Source organism: Dendronephthya gigantea, unplaced genomic scaffold, assembly GCF_004324835.1.
Source record: "Dendronephthya gigantea isolate DGI-Jeju-01 unplaced genomic scaffold, DenGig_1.0 000014F, whole genome shotgun sequence".
NCBI lineage: Eukaryota > Metazoa > Cnidaria > Anthozoa > Malacalcyonacea > Nephtheidae > Dendronephthya > Dendronephthya gigantea.
In genome coordinates this window covers 2,596,064-2,613,852 of record NW_021163024.1, presented here as the reverse complement: position 1 = coordinate 2,613,852, position 17,789 = coordinate 2,596,064, and the positions used below count along the sequence as shown (strand labels likewise).

General features: G+C 35.0%; 1 protein-coding gene across 1 annotated transcript; it reads right to left on the bottom strand.

Annotated features, from left to right (window-relative positions):
* Window positions 1-9,581: 9,581 nt before the first annotated feature.
* Window positions 9,582-16,088, bottom strand: LOC114519800. Its single transcript, XM_028539976.1, has 6 exons — window positions 16,010-16,088; window positions 13,727-13,837; window positions 12,623-12,837; window positions 12,234-12,243; window positions 10,871-11,103; window positions 9,582-10,370 (listed from the first exon to the last, which is right to left on the bottom strand). Exons 1-6 carry the CDS (start codon window positions 16,059-16,061, stop codon window positions 9,990-9,992), a joined length of 1,002 nt encoding a protein of 333 aa, XP_028395777.1. The 5' UTR covers window positions 16,062-16,088; the 3' UTR covers window positions 9,582-9,989.
* Between the last annotated feature and the right edge of the window lie 1,701 nt (window positions 16,089-17,789).

Below are 17,789 nucleotides of genomic sequence, written 5' to 3'. Positions count from 1 at the left end.
TATATATAAGTGGGCCAAGGGAGAGTGTTGTCTAATCTCTTTCCGCTATTGCTATAACCCCTGATTTATCAAAACGTTCGTCAAACTCATTATGTTTGAGCGCATCAAGCTTGTTAGTGACTATCAAGTCTGTCATCGTACACTACACTGGTGGCTACAGTGTCATATTGCTGTAAATTGTATTTAGTGACTATCAAGTCTGTCAATCGTACACTACACTGGCTACAATGTCATATCTGTAAATTGTATTTACATATAAAACTTCTCAACCGCCATTCATCGTTTATCTACGAGCATTCTAACATCTTCAATGCATATTGAATATGTTTAGTCAAAATTATAATTTATTTCCTATGACTTGCAAATACAACATGACGCGATTGCGTAATCAGCGCCTGGTTTGTCAATTTATTTTACTATGCCTAAAAAAACGAGATAAATTCGACGCTTTGCATGGTTAATTACCTATTCTCGAAATCAATTTGAATTATCAATAAGTTGTATTTTGCAACCAGAATATACGTACTCGCACAAGATTTCCCGTCACCTTCATAACCATTTCGACATTGGCAGGTGTAGGAACCAACGCTGTTAGAACAATTAGCGTTTGAAGAGCATGAATGTGTTCCCAGAGAGCACTCGTTAACATCTGTCAATGCAATAATTACAGGCATACTAACAAGGAACAATATTCTCTTTGATAAAAAACCAATGACCAGCGGCGTAGCCAGAAAGATAATTGGGGGGGCCCATATTTATATATTCGTGATACGCAGGATTAATTTCTTTTCAAATCAATTGTCTTTACAGTCTGTTTACATGAATATATGAATATGGACCCCCCAATTATCGATGCTGGCTACGCCACTGCCAATGACGAAAACATGCTCGTGTGTGAGACGTTACCTGAACATGTTTGACCATTTCCAGAATAACCATTTCGACACTGACACGTGTAGGAACCAACTGTGTTGGTGCAATCAGCATTTGAGTCACAGATACTGGAAGAACACTCGTTCACATCTGTCAAGTCAGAATCGGAAATGTATTAACGAAAATTAAATTTATTCTTCAAAACAGCGCTTATTAGAGCTAGAAAATATCGGTAAGTTACTTCAAAGCCAGCAGCGAGAGTCACGGAAAGCCTCTTGAAACTATACCTGAGCATGTTTGACCATTTCCATAATAACCATTTCGACACTGGCACGTGTAGGAACCATTTGTGTTGCTACAATTGGCATTTGAGTGGCAGACATTAGAACTACACTCGTTCACATCTGTTGAGTCAAGATAGCAAATCAATCAACGAAAACTAGATTCATTTTTGGAAGGACCATTCTAGAGCTGACAACACGTTGAACCTACAAAATTGAATTTCCACTCTACCTGAACATGTTTGACCATTTCCCGAATAACCATTTCGACACTGACACGTGTAGGAACCAACGGTGTTAGAACAATTAGCCTTTGAAGAGCATGAATGTGTTCGTAGAGAGCACTCGTTAACATCTGTCAAAGCAATAATTACAGGCATACTAACAATGAACAATTCTCTTTGTTAAAAAACCAATGACGAAATCATGCTCGTGTGCGAGACGTTACCTGAACATGTTTGACCATTTCCAGAATAACCACTTCGACACTGACACGTGTAGGAACCAACTGTGTTAGAACAATTAGCGTTTGAAGAGCATGAATGGTTTCCCAGAGAGCACTCGTTAACATCTGTCAATGCAATAATTACAGGCATATGTATTATGTATTTATAGTAATGTTTATTACAGTTCACTGAGTACTACACAAAAAAAAATCTTCTGTGATCAAAAAAAAAAAAATAATTACAGGCATAATATACTAACAATGAACAATTCTCTTTGATAAATAACCAATGACGAAATCATGCTCGTGTGTGAGACGTTACCTGAACATGTTTGACCATTTCCAGAATAACCACTTCGACACTGACACGTGTAGGAACCAACTGTGTTAGAACAATTAGCGTTTGAAGAGCATGAATGGTTTCCCAGAGAGCACTCGTTAACATCTGTCAATGCAATAATTACAGGCATATGTATTATGTATTTATAGTAATGTTTATTACAGTTCACTGAGTACTACACAAAAAAAAAATCTTCTGTGATAAAAAAAAAAAAAATTACAGGCATAATATACTAACAATGAACAATTCTCTTTGATAAATAACCAATGACGAAATCATGCTCGTGTGTGAGACGTTACCTGAACATGTTTGACCATCTCCAGAATAACCATTTCGACACTGACACGTGTAAGAACCAACTGTGTTGGTACAATCAGCGTTTGGGTCACAGACACTAGAAGAACACTCGTTTACATCTGTCAAGTCAAAATCGGAAATCAATGAACGAAAATTAAATTAATTCTTTGAGAGAGCACTTATTAGAGCGAGAAAATATCGATAAGTTACTTCAAAGCCAGCAGTGAGAATTACGGAAACGTTTCAAGAAATTAAATTATACATACCTGAGCATGTTTGACCATTTCCAGAATAACCACTTCGACACTGACACGTGTAGGAACCAACTGTGTTGGTGCAATCAGCATTTGAGTGACAGACATTAGAAGAACACTCGTTTACATCTTTCAAGTCAGGAATGGAATTGAATTGAAAAAAACTGTATTCATTCTTGGAAGAGCGATTATTAAGTGTTAAAATATAAATATAGAGTACCCAATTTGGTACACAGACATCAATATTTTTAAAATTTGGCTTACCTTGTGTTACCTAGAGGAAAAAAATAAAAACAATGACTTGAATCAGTTAAGATAATCTGTAAACCGTTACAATCACTCAAAGTGAATATGGCATTGATCCCACTTTAGTATATGTCAACTGATAAGTTAGGGTCTAAGTGAAAAATTCCCAACGACGGCAACGCAATTTTTCCTTTCCTAAACGGTCTTTGCCATCCCTGCTCGAGTTTCCCATCTCTCTCGGGAGCTCGTAGTTCTCTCCACGCGGGCCGCCGTGCATTTTGTGAGACGAAGGAAAACGTATCACAAGAAATGTAGCTAGAGATTATTTTTGTGTCCCAAATTTCCCCCCATTTACGCCTTGCACATGCCACGGGGACAGTTGCTGGAAACACAGCCGCCTGTGAATTTTTTACTATTTCTGCCGTTAATACGTTCTACTAGTAATAGTAATTTGTTGGCCTTTTTATTGATATAAATTAATAAATTTATTTTTAAATGAATGTTTATCTCCACAAATGCCAAAACATTAGTGAACTAGGTCGCACGGCTGAGAGCTATGACGAGGCCGAGAAAGTTTGAATATTTTTCGTCAAAGGTTGTGTTAACATGGCTAATATATCGTTTGAATATGTTACAGTGGTCCTGCGCATCTGTTATGCTCAGAAATCAATGTGGAGACTTAAATTGCCTAAACTTTCCGACTAAATTATTATATAAACATTTTACTTTAATTTAGAGTTATGTCATGATTTTATACGCGTGACTAAGAAAAAATAAATTAGATTATATGAAAAATAAATTAGAAATTACATGCTAAATCTTACCAGAACATCCTCGTAATATGTCCAAGTTCCATTCTTTTTTCTTGTTTTGTTCATTTTTACAGTGCTGTTGCTCAATTGACAGTTTTTGCTGTAAATATTGCTCTCCGATCGGAAGTTGTAACCATAGCAATTTTCATGACCTGTGCAGAGAATATGGCATTCCCCCACAAGGTGGACATTGTGACTGGAGATCAAGTTTAAACGACGTACCGCTTTGTTTCCTATAATATTTTAACCAAAAAATAACAAAATTTAGCGCACAATAGCGAGGATTCTTCGCGTGGTAAGGGTAGAAAGTAGGAAGTTTTCTAGGCTAGGGTAGAAAGTTTTCATTTCAGCTGAAAACCATTATTGTATGAAAAAAGTGTCACATATACATTCCGAAGAAAATTAGATGTATGCATGGTGTAGCAGGGTTCTGATTTCTCCTTTGCTAATCTAAACTCCCACATTTTTATTAACAATAAACAGTAAACCCGAGCATGAATAGAAATAAATAAGTTTAAAAATGCACTTATATACCCAACGTATATAATTATAAGACTTCTTCAATCTTAAGTGAAAAGAATAGCAAATTGTTTTGAAACTCTGAAAACTTACCAACAATGATTTTCTTAAAATGTCGCCATGTACATGGTTTGTCGTCGTTCATGGAAGGTTGTTGTCCATGGGATAACGACAGTATCATCACTAATAATCCACCTAAAACATTGGTTGAGTATAATTTTGTAAATTAGCGTCACAAAGTCAGGGGCAGTTGTGTTTTTTACAAGATAACGAGATAAAAAACTGAGGCTGGAGCCAAAAACAGCTCTAAACACAATTTATATTGGCCGCCAGGTTTACATAATCCAGCTTTGAGAGAATAAACATCTACAAATCAGCAATCGGATTAATATAGATTTTTTTTAAAATCAGCGGCATCATTGTCAAACATAAGATTTCATGTGAAGAAGGGAAAAGTCGCCCGCACACGAGAGCAAATGGCTTACGCCAATGCCCACGAGTGACTTTTTGCTAAGCGCATATATATAGCTCTAGGGTGCGCCGGCCTTTAGATTGCTTGTAATGCTAGCAATCATTATAATTATAGAACAGCTTTGATCATTAATGCTTTTTAAAGCATTAGAGTATAAGAATCCCTCATTGATGAATAGCATAGAGACCTATAATAATATTAGCCAAATATAATTTAATCTTTATATTACAAAGCGATAAAACTTACATTGTCGCATGACAAGAAATACACTCTTCAGTAATGCAGGAAATCCGAACATTATTCTACGAAATTAAGAATGTTTAACATTTGGTTATCGTGATGAGAGAACACTCTTCTTTGATTCAGTGTCTTATCATTTCTTTGCTAACCTTTGAAGAATAAACAATTCTTGTTCACTTTCATGTCATGCATGATGACGCAATTTTTTTGAGGTAATAATTGATTATATTAATAGCATTTAGCGCTCAAATTGTTTAGCGCGGACGTTACGCGCTTCAAGATAATTGTGACTATTTGGACGGTCAAAACATTGTATGCTCCAATCAGGTGATTCTGCTATCTCCTGTTTGAATTTGTTTAGTAAAGTTGAAAGTTCGGCACAGCTGGGTGAAGGTAATTATATGAGCGTAAGGTCACATTTTGGACATTTTGGATAGATTAACATTTTAAAAAGGCTTTAAGAAAAATCGTTTTCACCTTGGGATCTTGTCATCAGATTTTAAATCATCATCATGACAGAATCCCCTTCTTTTTCTTTGATACGCGTGAATGGCACAAGATGAATACTGGATACATCCCTCGGTGTTCGCTTTCAAACTTTTCTAACAGTCCGTGTTTCACTGCGCGAATAAGTGGATTTAAGGGCGGACAAAGACCTCAAGCGGGATGCGGGAAAGCGACACGACGGGACGGGACGCTCAATGCCGCAAAGCGACACGACGGGACGCTCTATGCGGTGAAGCGACACAACGGGACGCTCGATGCGGCAAAGCGACACGATGGGACGCTCAATGCGGCAGAGCGACACGACGGGATGCTCAATGCGCCAAAGCGACACGACCGGATGCTCAATGCGACCAGGCAAAGCGACGCACATATAAATCAAACTCTGGAGACACAATTTAGAATCTATGGACGCCAGAGCAGTAAAAATGTATTATCGTTAAGTAATCTACAAGAACACCATGATAAGTTAAAATTTATTTGCTTTTGGAAAAAAACCTTTGAAAAATCGTGCCGCGTTGCAAAATTGCGTCCTATCTGTGTGGGCCTTGTCTGTGGCCTTGACATGCACCAAATCTACGACGTGACGTAATACTACTGCGTGTTTTCCAAAATTTCACAACAGCGTTGGAAAACATTACAATTTTGACTCCTTTTGGTTGACAAAGTAACAAATTAAAACAGTCCAGTTCCTACTGAGTAACGGATGATTCCCCATGTCACCGCCGCGTCGTAGTTTTGTTGCAGATAGGTTACAGTCGCTAATGCAAACAAACGCTTCTTTTGCATTTTCAATCAATATCAAGAAAGGTCAGAAAATTTGACACTATTTTGGTTCGCCTCGTACGCATGCACTTCACGTGTTTTTTCTATTTTCCCTCTTCAGGATTCTTGTTTTTACTCGTTGACGTGTTCCCTAGCTGTAACCCCCTTCTGAAGTAGGCCTTGTCTAATGACGGTCAAGTGAATTCACATGCACGACGTTCAACCCGTATAGCATTCTTGTTTCAGACTTCAAACCTCGTGCAGGTCACGTCGCGACAATGTTCACGGAAAAAAATATTTTGAAGAATCTACTTCCAAGTAGTAGTTAGTGGCTAAAGCTAGTGACTTTATATAAAATCATTTATCAACCATTCCTCCTTCGAGGATATTCTGCCTTCAGTAGAGTTTTTATATGAAAAAAGCCACCTCAGCGATTAAATTTAACAAGATCTCTAACTTTCGGCAAAACGTTATTCATACCGACCAAGCGAGTTTTGACCCCGAAATGATGATAGCATTATATTGGTTTAATATGATCTGCCAAATGGAAGTTTTTTGCACGTATAACGTACGCGCACCTAAAGCTTAAAACTTTCTAAGTTGCTATTTAGTCAATTTTATGCCAGAAAAACCACAGCAAATCCTCAACAGAATCCAACCCATGCGTCTATTCATTTGATTTTAAAAGTATCATTTAAATCAATTTAAATATTTACGTGCGTGAACGTAGCCTACAAAAAACGGGACAGTCAAAAACAGCCCTTAGGCTGCGTCCGCACGGCGCCGGATCCTCTTGTCACGACATCAACGATTCTTAGCAAATGCTCGTTAATTTAACAGATTAGGCATACTAGTACATTTCCGGTCTCGAAAATTTTAAAATGATCTTTAAAAAGATCTCCACTGACACTTCTTTTATTAACTTCACAATTTTACCTGTTCCAACATCGGCTTCAGTTAAGAAGAAACGTCACTGACAAATATATTTTTATTACTTTTAAATTGCTAGAACTGTCTCTTATGGAATCATGGTTTTTCTAAAAGCAGTGTATTAAACTGTGAATAAAAGCAGTGAAAAAAAGGCAATATAGAGATATCCACACCCTAATATCTATTGTGATAAATAAATGCGTTATGCATTCTTTCTGAGATACTTTGGCACAGATTAATGTATAGAGTACAGAGCGTATTATGTCAGTACAAACTTTCGTTTTAAATCGCTGCTACAAAACCTTTACAGACTTACCAACAATGACGTTTTCCAAAAGTTTTAAAGCAGAACGTTGAGCTTCCGTGGTGGTGATAAAATTGTGGATAAAAGAAGAATAAAGGCCTCTCATGAAGTGGTCGGTGTTTGTTTCAATATAGTTGCTCTGCAGTTTACTGCATTCTTGCGGTGGGATGAAATGTTGTTGTATTATGTGCTCCTACAAATGTGCGGCAGTCGGCACTTATGTCTTTATAATGACTTGTCGTTTGTTTGTCTCGAACTGGTGACAGTTTACTAAGTACATATGATTATTTTTTTAACTATATCTGCATATTATATGTTACCTGTTTAATGATTATAATTGCCGTAACAAATGAGTTAAATTCGACATATTTCGTCGCATTTAGCTAGGCCAAAATAGTCGAAAACGAACTTCGTCTTTTGTTGTAAACTAAGAGCTCACGAATTTGATAAAAATAAGATTGTTCACTTCTTCCTAGTTTGTAGACCAGAATGTGGGAATTATGACATGCGTTGGACAACTGTAATATATTTTATGATATTCGTCCATGCAGTTTCGCAACAACAACTGCCTATTATGCCGTCATCAAAAGTTATACTGTATATAGTTCACACTAAAGTAGAAAGTTGGGGAAATTATTCATGTAGTGTTTCGTCCTTTCTAACTTAAGCGAATTCTCGTTAGAAGACTGAAACCTGACTGGTGATATAAAGCCATTAATTTTTTTTGTTTGCACATGCAGCACTGTGCATGGCTACTGGAATTATTTATGTGGGTAATCAGGTGCAATACACTGAGAGATATCTAGCTGTTCTATATACCAGGCTTTGTATAGCAGTAAGATTTCAAAATGAATCTATAACTTTCTTTTTTTGGAAATTTAGTTCCTGGGAAAGTTTACACTCTCTGGGTATATATCTAGGTCAGCTTTTTATATAATTAAATTATGTCATATGCAGAAATGCTAGCTTCGTATTGTCGGTTATTGAAAAGGCGCGTTAAAATTGAAGACGAAATTCAGATGTTAAATAGATTCCTATCAAGGTATCACCACTTGCATGCAGAGTCTTTCAATGTGCTGTTAATTAGATTTAATGCTTTTTATTTTCATTTTCTCTGCATGCATTTTTGGATGATCCGAAATTAAAAAATAACATTTCAAAAGCGTTGAGTCGAACCTACATGCAGTAAGGCCGACACGAGTAAAAAGCGTTTAGATCAAGAGTTCTAGAAACATCCAACTGCAAGCTTGCTGGTCGCTAGCATTGTATGACAGCTGAATGTATCTTAAAGACATGCATAAATAAGTATAACCTCCATTGTACAAATAATTACCATATAATTTATACACCCTTGTAGAGAAATTGAAACCAAATAATTATGACAGCCATGCATGATGAACCAATAAGGTATATTAATTTGGGACGATTTCCATGTAAACTATTTATGTTTCATCATAATATTATCATGTTGCATAGAATTACTATCCCGATATTGAAGCAGATATCTTTTATGTTATAAAAACCTTTTCCACCGCACAATATGAAAAAGTCAACATCTGCATGGTAAACTCAAATACGATTAGTAGAAAAAAATTGTTTAAACTTTACAATAAGCTGCCTGACATATTACATACAGCTTTGAATAAGTGGTGAATATTTCACTAAACTTTGACTTTTGACTTGAAATTTTGACTAAATTTTATATTCCTTACATTTTACGAAGAACGCATGTCTTGAAAAGTGTTTATTCCACGTTTTCTAGTTACTTACTGTCTGTATATTTCAGTTTATGTCTTATAACTATTTTTCTATACTTTTATCCAGTGACTTTCCACCAGCTTTCATTATTTTTTTCTTGTCGATTTTATTTGTCATCCATATTTCAACCTTCCTGGTTGCAATTGTCTTCATTCAATAAATACTACCAGCAACCTGTCGCCGAATTGACCATAGCGAAAAAGATGGCCAAATGATGGTGAGAAAAGCTCTTAACGATGCAGAAATTTATCACAAGGAGGAAAACAACCTCTTGTTTAATGCCTGTTCTTCTAAAGCCGTGAATTCGCTTTTTTAAAAGTTTCCACCACAATACATTCTGGTTAAATGTACATCCGCCATCTTTTTCGTTTTGGTGAATTAGGGTAAGTCAGAATAATTTCCAATTTGAACATCCAAATATTAAATAATAACACTATATTAGTTAAAAATATTTATTTCTAACGAAATCATACCAATTTGTGTCGAATTCGTGCGAGTACAATTGCGAGTACACTTTAGATTTACTGGTATACTAGTACGAGTTATGTTTAAAAATTTTACGAAAGTTGAATGAGCTGCTGGTGCGAGAAAAAAATTTTAAGCTGATCCAGACACTGGGAAAGTTAAGTAGCATCCAGTAATTTATCATGCTAAATGTTTTTTACCAGTTACGCGTTTTTCACGTACGCGCACGAGAAAGTCAATAGGCACGTAATTATTTACTATTTCAAAAAGCCAGGGGCCGGTTATTTAAGCGTTATGTACAAGCGTTTTGCATTAACCCTGGGTTAGGTTAGCTGTGTTTTGAACAACTTGCCCCAGGTTGATAAATGGAAAGAACTTAGTGTTCGGCATATTTTAGTGCGCATTTATTGGCGTGTACAAAGTTACCGTATACCCTACATTTTTTCACGACCCCTTGGTTGAATTTTACAATATTTTTCGAGTTCTAGCGAATTCCTACACTTATCAGGCGATTTGGTTTTGGCTCATGACCATTCTCATTGAAAGCGACACCTTTGTAGTCTTGGCGTGAGACAACAGATGTACGAAAATATGCAGACGATTTGTCACCACACCAGTGATTGCAACGTTTGTAGCAGTTATTGGTATATCCAGAGAAATGAAGACCCTTAAAGAAGGATGTGTCACAAATAAGCATTTGATATTTGTATTCCGTCGTGGCCACACCATCTTCATTTGCTGTCCATAAGCCATATGATCCTGCATTCTTATTGTAATTACCAGCAAATGTGATAGGTGGACCATCATCTTTGGTGAAAGCTGCCTTTTGTTTAGATACTTCATCGACAAACATCACCTCAGTGAACTGAAATAAGCAATTGTTCAATTTTGGTGGTTAATGGGAGAATATCACGAAAAATGTTTTCTTTAAACTGTTCTGGTGCGCACAACTAACGCTTATAGCAAACCTCTTATTAGCTAACTAGAGGACATTAAAGGGCAATTCGTATTTGCAGCCGGATACTTTCATTATAATTTCATCACGTTGAAATATTCCAAGAACAGTTTAAAAGAAACGTATTATGAAGCAAGAAAGGGAGGAATTGAAAGGAAAGAGATTTTTGATACTTGAAACTTCTAAAATAATCAATTTTGTGATCACAGATACTGTAGTCAAGTGGATATAATGCGCGCATTCTCTGTATTTTTCTTAGAAATAACTTTCCCCAATAGTTAGCCTGAGCAATACTCTAGTTATTTCAATGGTTGGAACCATTCATTGCTTAAACAAATATATGGTAAACATTGTGATTTTGAACTAGCCAATTCTGACTTTTATGATTTAGAAAATAAATAAATACACACCGGAATGTTGTTACAGTCTGCTCGATATCCCAGTTCAGGTGTTGTGGTGAGTTCAGTCTTTATATTGACATGACTGTCTGTTGTATAACACATTGTCCATCCACCACCAAATGACGTCATATCACAATTCACTTCGAATGACCTGCCTTGGCCATCTCCATCTGGGTCGATCAAATATTTTCCGTCTGAGTACCCTGCACTTTTATTCCTAATGTGAAGACAACTAGAACCACCTAGAAAACAAGAGAAAAAGATTCTGCTTTTAAATCCAGAAGTTTCTTTAAAAAGTACATAATAACCTTCCTCTTCAGACCTAACTTTTACATTTAACTTGTCGACGCCTAATAAAAAACACAAATTTTAATCTAAGATACAAATTTTATTTATTTTTTTAGATTATGACTGCTAAAACATTACATTAGTTAAAACGTTCGGCATAGAAAGTTTATGTTGCTTGTAATTGCTGTAAAGAATAACATATTTAATAATAGCATGGGTTCATATTGCAAATCAGTATATGGGTTTTAAAAGGCAGTTGCGTGATTATATAATGTTTCCCGAAATTTCATCATTAAATTATTCAGCTAATTGTACTTTTCACGATGTTTTGAACTTTGGATTTTTATTCTGGGTTTCTGGACGATGGAAAACAACTGAAAATGAAGACACTGGATGAAAACTCACAATGAAGACAATGGATAACAACTGACAATGAAGACAATGGATAACAACTCACAATAGAGACAATGGATAACAATTCACGATGAAGAAAATGGATAACCACTGACAATGAAGACAATGGATAACAACTCAGAATGAAGACAAGCGATAACAACTTACAATGAAGACAGTGGATAACAACTCGCAATTAAGACAATGGATAACAACTCACAATGAAGACAATGGATAACAACTCGCAATGAAGACAAGGGATAACCACTGACAATGAAGACAATAGATAACAACTCACAATAAAGGCAATGGATAACAATTCACAATGAAGACAATGGATAACCACTGACAATGAAGACAATGGATAACAACTCACAATGAAGACAAGCGATAACAATTCACAATGAAGACAATGGATAAATACTCACAATGAAGGCAATGGATAACAACTCACAATGAAGACAATGGATAACAATTCACAATGAAGACAATGGATAACCACTGACAATGAAGACAATGGATAACAACTCAGAATAAAGAGAAGCGATAACATCTTACAATAAGACAGTGGATAAAAACTCGCAATTAAGACAATGGATAACAACTCACAATGAAGACAATAGCTAACTGACTAGAATATTTTTACCTGTAGACGGAAATTCCACAATCATCAACTAAATGTTTTGCTTACCTTCTCTGACCTATAGCATGGACAATAAATATTATGATGAGAAAAATATATGCTTTAAGTAAGTGTGATTTGGTTAGCATTATAACATTTATTTAGTAATAGCTATATTTGTGTACTGTACATTATATAATAACGCTGTATGATGTGGTAATATGATGTTCAACTCAAGGCATGCTGGATCACTTTAAATTATTAGATCGCTACCACATGTCTTTTGCTGTTCCGTGATATCATTTTTTGCGCGCATCCAAAAAGCTAATTTAACCACATCCTTCAGTCCAAAGTACAAACAAGTGGAGATATACATGTGGTAGATTTGATATGAAATGAAAATTCGGATAATTTCATATTCATACATATTAAGAATATAATTATTAGGATAATCTTACCAAAACGTCTTCGTAATATGTCCAATTTCCAACGTTTGTTTGGTTCATTTTTACAGTGCTTTTGCTTAGTTGGCAGTTTTTGCTATAAATGTTGCTTTTTTCTCTGAAATTGTAACCAAAGCAATTATCATGACCAATGCAGAGAAGATGACATTTTCCCAAGTGATGAACGTTGTGACTGGAGATCAAGTTTGAAGGAGGTATCGCTTTGTTTCCTATTCAAAAACAGAAAAAACGACACGGTAGTCGGTATAGAACACTATATTCACATCCAAAGCAAAGAAACTAACAAATTAGTATTTTTAGAAATTATTTCTGAAGTTACATTTCTATTAACTGCTCCCGGCAAATCTTAAGTAAAAAATAACATAATTATAAGTTTTGGTTCTACTCTAGGACTCAAAAGCTCTGTCATTGTGTGAAAATTAGTTAAAACTCTCTCAGGGTCAGACCGTCAGGGGCACACGAAGAATGGCAGGCCTAAATTGTCATCGTTGGCCGCAATTTTCCAGCAAAAACATCATAGAAATAGGCTAGCATACTCGCTGGTAAATTTAATTTTGTATATTTCGCACCACCACTCACCACCGCAGTCATCGACGCGGCGACGCCAGATTCATTTTCAGGAATCAAGCACAATCTAAGCAGGGTTTCGAGGATACCAATTTAGAGTACAGCAGACGGGATTTCCAGCAGACAATTTAATGAAATGCATGAAAAAATATTGGCATACTCTGAAAATTACCGCAATTGAAAATAAAGTTGCAATATCATAAACTCATATCGTGAATTTAAAATTAAAAGATGTTGTTTTTCCGGGCATGTTTTTTCTTTAACTTCTCGCTGATTTGAGTGATTTCAACAAACAATTGCTTTAATTTTTTTTAATTGATTAAATTAATTTAATCGATAAAATTTTTTCATGAATTTTGTTGAATATCAAGTAATTTGGGGACTTAATAGTGAATAAATCATAACTAAACGGGCCAAGCTATAGGGAGTACAGACAGTCATGTAACCGTTTTGATAAAATGTAAAATTTATTATTCAGATAATTAAATCTATATAAAATGTTCAAACTTGGCGTAAATTTTGGAGGCTCACCAACAATTATCTTCTTAAAATTTCTCCATGTACAAGATTTGCCGTCCTCGGAATAAGGTAGTTGTTGTACTTGTGCATTTGATGCTGACAGTACCATCGCTAACAATCCAACTGAAATTAAGAGAAATGCCTGATAATCGTATGACTAATGCTTAGAAAATTATTCAAATAAACAATACTAATGCCTGTATTCTGAGAAGCTTATTCTGCTCACACCGTGACACTTGACACTCATTGAGACGTATAAATTTTGCTATTATAGTGATCATTGAAGTTCAAAGTGATCATAATTTTATCATGCATTGAAGTTCTTTCTTGATATGAAAAAGTTAAAGGTAAAACACTGAAAATCAGGCTTTTATTCGACTGAATGATCGTCAGGGAACGTTGAAGCCTGTTGCCTAACGGTCAACGATCTCTTCTTTACAAGTTTTTGATTAATTGGCTAACACAGAAAGTTTTTATTTCAGTTGGTGCAAAATAAAATTGGAGGAAACAAGACAGAACAACAGAAAACTATGAAATGAGATAATTCAAAATCTACAAGCTTTTAAGTGTTTTAAAAGGATACGTCTTTACATTTATTTTTCCGTTGTAAGTTAAAAAACGCTGTATGTTTCAAGTGTGGGTTGGCGTTAGAAGCTCTGTCCAGCTCTCGATTTTGTTTACTTTAGGGCGTTGACGTACTAGTCGAGTTAGTCTTTAGCTTAATCGATCATTGTTAAAACTTGACGTTCAAAACTTAAAATATTTATCGTCAACTTAAAGTACAATTACCAAATTATTATTCTGTAAACCATATCTCAAACTTATGATCTATTTTACTGATAATTTTATCGAATTAGGCTTTTCGTGACGCAAAACTTCAAGTGCTTAACCGAGCAAAATATAACAAAGAAATGATTGACACATATCATTTATTACAACCTAGTATCCGCCTAGAACTTATGTTCTTGAGTTGTGACACTTGTTTCTTTCACACGACAGTACTATTGTTATCGAGGAAATCCCATGGGCTGTCAAAAGTAATTTTGTGATTCCGAAGGGTCATAATAATATTTACTTTACACTTCATTTTATGTGACATGTTCCCCAAGTAATTTCCTTGTCGATATTGACCTTCTATTTTTTTAACAATGTAAATTACATTATATATGCGCATTTCGTAAAAATACTTTAAAATGAATGAACTATGAATTCGTGTAATTAAAAATATGCTAATTATTTGTCACAAGGTTCGTGTCAAACTGTTTATAAGAATAGCGCTTTTTCTCGAAGAATCTATCAAAGAAATTCCAATTGAATTGTGTTTGTTTCTGATACTATCTGTGACGCTATATGTAGCTAATATATCACCAAAATTTAGCAAAACACGCATAGAAATCTTCATTTTTGCTACTCAATATATTAACAAAAATAAACAATGCTAGCTAACATGTAATTCTATGAAATAGAGCCGAGAACTGTGGTGATAAAGTTGATATAGCGTAGCAAGTTCAACATGTTCCATATGAAATAGAGCTGTTTGCTGTAGTAACGAAGTATAAGTGTAACTCGTGTGTGTCATCTTGTGTATCATGCCCTTTTCGTAGGCATTGAAAATTCTATCTACACGATTCTGCATCATTTGCTACTACGCTCCAATAAGATTATATAGAAAATAAAACTGAAAATATTCAAATTTATACAGCAGAGCCGAAAACTTTCTAGAAACCTGACGCTTTTCTTTGCGATGAATGTTTAAGAGGAGATATTTTTCTATGTCGCGTTATATATGCTCAAAACCTCAGTTATATCTTCATGAAACAGCACTAAAATTTTCAGCATTAAAAAATTTTTTGCAAACCTGAAAAGCATCCACAAAGTATGTTTACTGTACAATCTCGAAATATTGTGAAAATGAAAAGATTTCTCGGGATACGCCGAGAAGAAAATAACACTTGAATAGAAGCTACTTTTGTATTCATCTCAGTTATAATAGCGTTGACGTTATAACATTGTTGATAGCCGCATTATATTTTGTAATAACTCCTTTGTTTGGCGGTGTTTTGCATTCACCAAATACAGTTCAAAACTTAGTTCACAACATAATCGAAAGAATAAAGGTAGAATAAATTAATTTTGAGCGGTACACCGAAAAGATTTTAGGTTTTGAGCGTTTTCCCGCCAGAATACGTGACATAATAAAAAAATTTCCTCTTAATAAAATAAGGTGCAATAAAATACAACCACGGCGTATAATCAACTAGATATAGTATAAATAGTATAAAAAGCAAGACTTACATTGTCGCATAACAGGAAATTCACATTGAGATGAACTAGGAAGTCCAAACATCCATGAGATTAGAATTTTTAACGCGATCATTACGGAGGATGATTCACTATACTGAGTTAAGATCGACTCATTATATAGCTAAGACTGACATACGCCTTCAGTGTTTTTTTTTTGCATGTAAATTAAAGCCGCCTTTCAATTAACAAACTTATACGTTTCGCTTCGGATGTCGTCACAGACACTAACAAAAATTGAATTTGAAGAAATTTAAATTTTCGTGTACTGCATGCAATTTCACAATATATAGGCAACCGTATCTCTGATTATATTTTAAAATATTAGGTCAAAATAGTAAGTCAAAATTTACTCAAATGCACTCATTACAATTGAAAATTTTGTAGTCCTCTCGAAATTACCATAACTATGAGGGTATTAAACCGTGAAACTTTTGGATTGTTTTGATACATCATTTCAAAAATAATTTTGACCGGCGTTGATATGAAATTGCCGCAGTATAACAAACTCAATAAAATTTCTATTGCAAGTATATCGTTTCTTAATGATTAATTACATTACCCTGAGGATGAGAACTTTATATTTTTCACCGTAGGCATAATATTATTAAGTATTGCGTGTTACTATTTTATCAACAATGAAACTTTCCGGCATAACAACGTCACAACAATACATTATCGTTGTTCATTACGGGAGTAATTTTTCCTAGAAAAATCCGAATCAGATCCTATAATAAATAAAATATTTCGCTAAATTTTTCACCTGACAGATCATGATTAAACGGAAATTCAAGCTGAGTTTAAAACTTGTTTTTATCGAAGAACTCCAGCAGGTGAAAGACCCCTGACGTTTCCAGCGGAGGCGGCAATTATTCAAGCATGAAAAGAAATTAAACTTCATTTAACAAATAACAACATATAATATATAGAAGAGACGATTTGAAATACAATAAACTTGGTTTCCTTCATATGATTTTATTCACTACAAATTTGTTTCGTACTATAAGGCTCTGCAAAACTAAATTCACGACGTTCATAATGTATAGATATATCGTTTATTTTTGCAGCTGCAATCGCGATGGGCTGCATTATGCATGACTTTTCAGGCGTCCATTGGAATAACGCTCAGTTAAGTCAGTTTCGGCTGTAGAAATCACTCACTGAACCTGTCTATAACCGTATATTTTCACTGACCAAAATCAATTCTTGCTATAAAATAACATTATTATTGAGCAATTCTCATTGGGCATTTCCTTGACCAATCAAACTTGTTTCCGAAGAAAGGAGTTTTTCTGTTTTGAAAAAGTTTTTAACCTTCTTCAAGAAATTGACAACTTCTATCCATGCACGTAGTTTCAAAGCTCACTCACACTGACACTCGATCTTTGCCAGCTGATTTGTGATCAGGACGTCATAAGGCGCTTAAGACCGAGTAATCAGGCGCCTGAAGTAATAAGGGCGAAAATTTTAAATTAATTAAGTGGGAAAACCGACTTGTTTTAATCCAATTTATAGCGGAATGATAAATTGATAATTATTTTCCATTGTCAAAGTCAAATGAAATGAGGAAATGATAATTCAGTTTGGTCGACGATCTGGCTTCTGATTGGTTGATTTTTACACTCAGATCAGCTTGTGAGTGTGACATATAAATTTTATAATTACTGATCAATAAGAAAGGTAAAACATTGAAAATCAAGCTTTTATATCCCCCCCCCGGCGCAATGAACCGATCTAGCTACCGCCTTGGCAATAGGAATCTGCTGCAAGGAAA

What these genes read in the sequence shown, in the direction of transcription:
- LOC114519800 (XM_028539976.1), bottom strand. Translation starts at nt 16,061, where the DNA reads ATGTTTGGACTTCCTAGTTCATCTCAATGTGAATTTCCTGTTATGCGA. An exon ending in ATTTCCTGTTATGCGACAAT is followed by an intron (nt 13,838 to 16,009) that starts GTAAGTCTTGCT and finishes TCTTAATTTCAG; the next exon opens with TTGGATTGTTAGCGATGGTA. An exon ending in CAGACTGTAACAACATTCCG is followed by an intron (nt 10,371 to 10,870) that starts GTGTGTATTTAT and finishes TGCTTATTTCAG; the next exon opens with TTCACTGAGGTGATGTTTGT.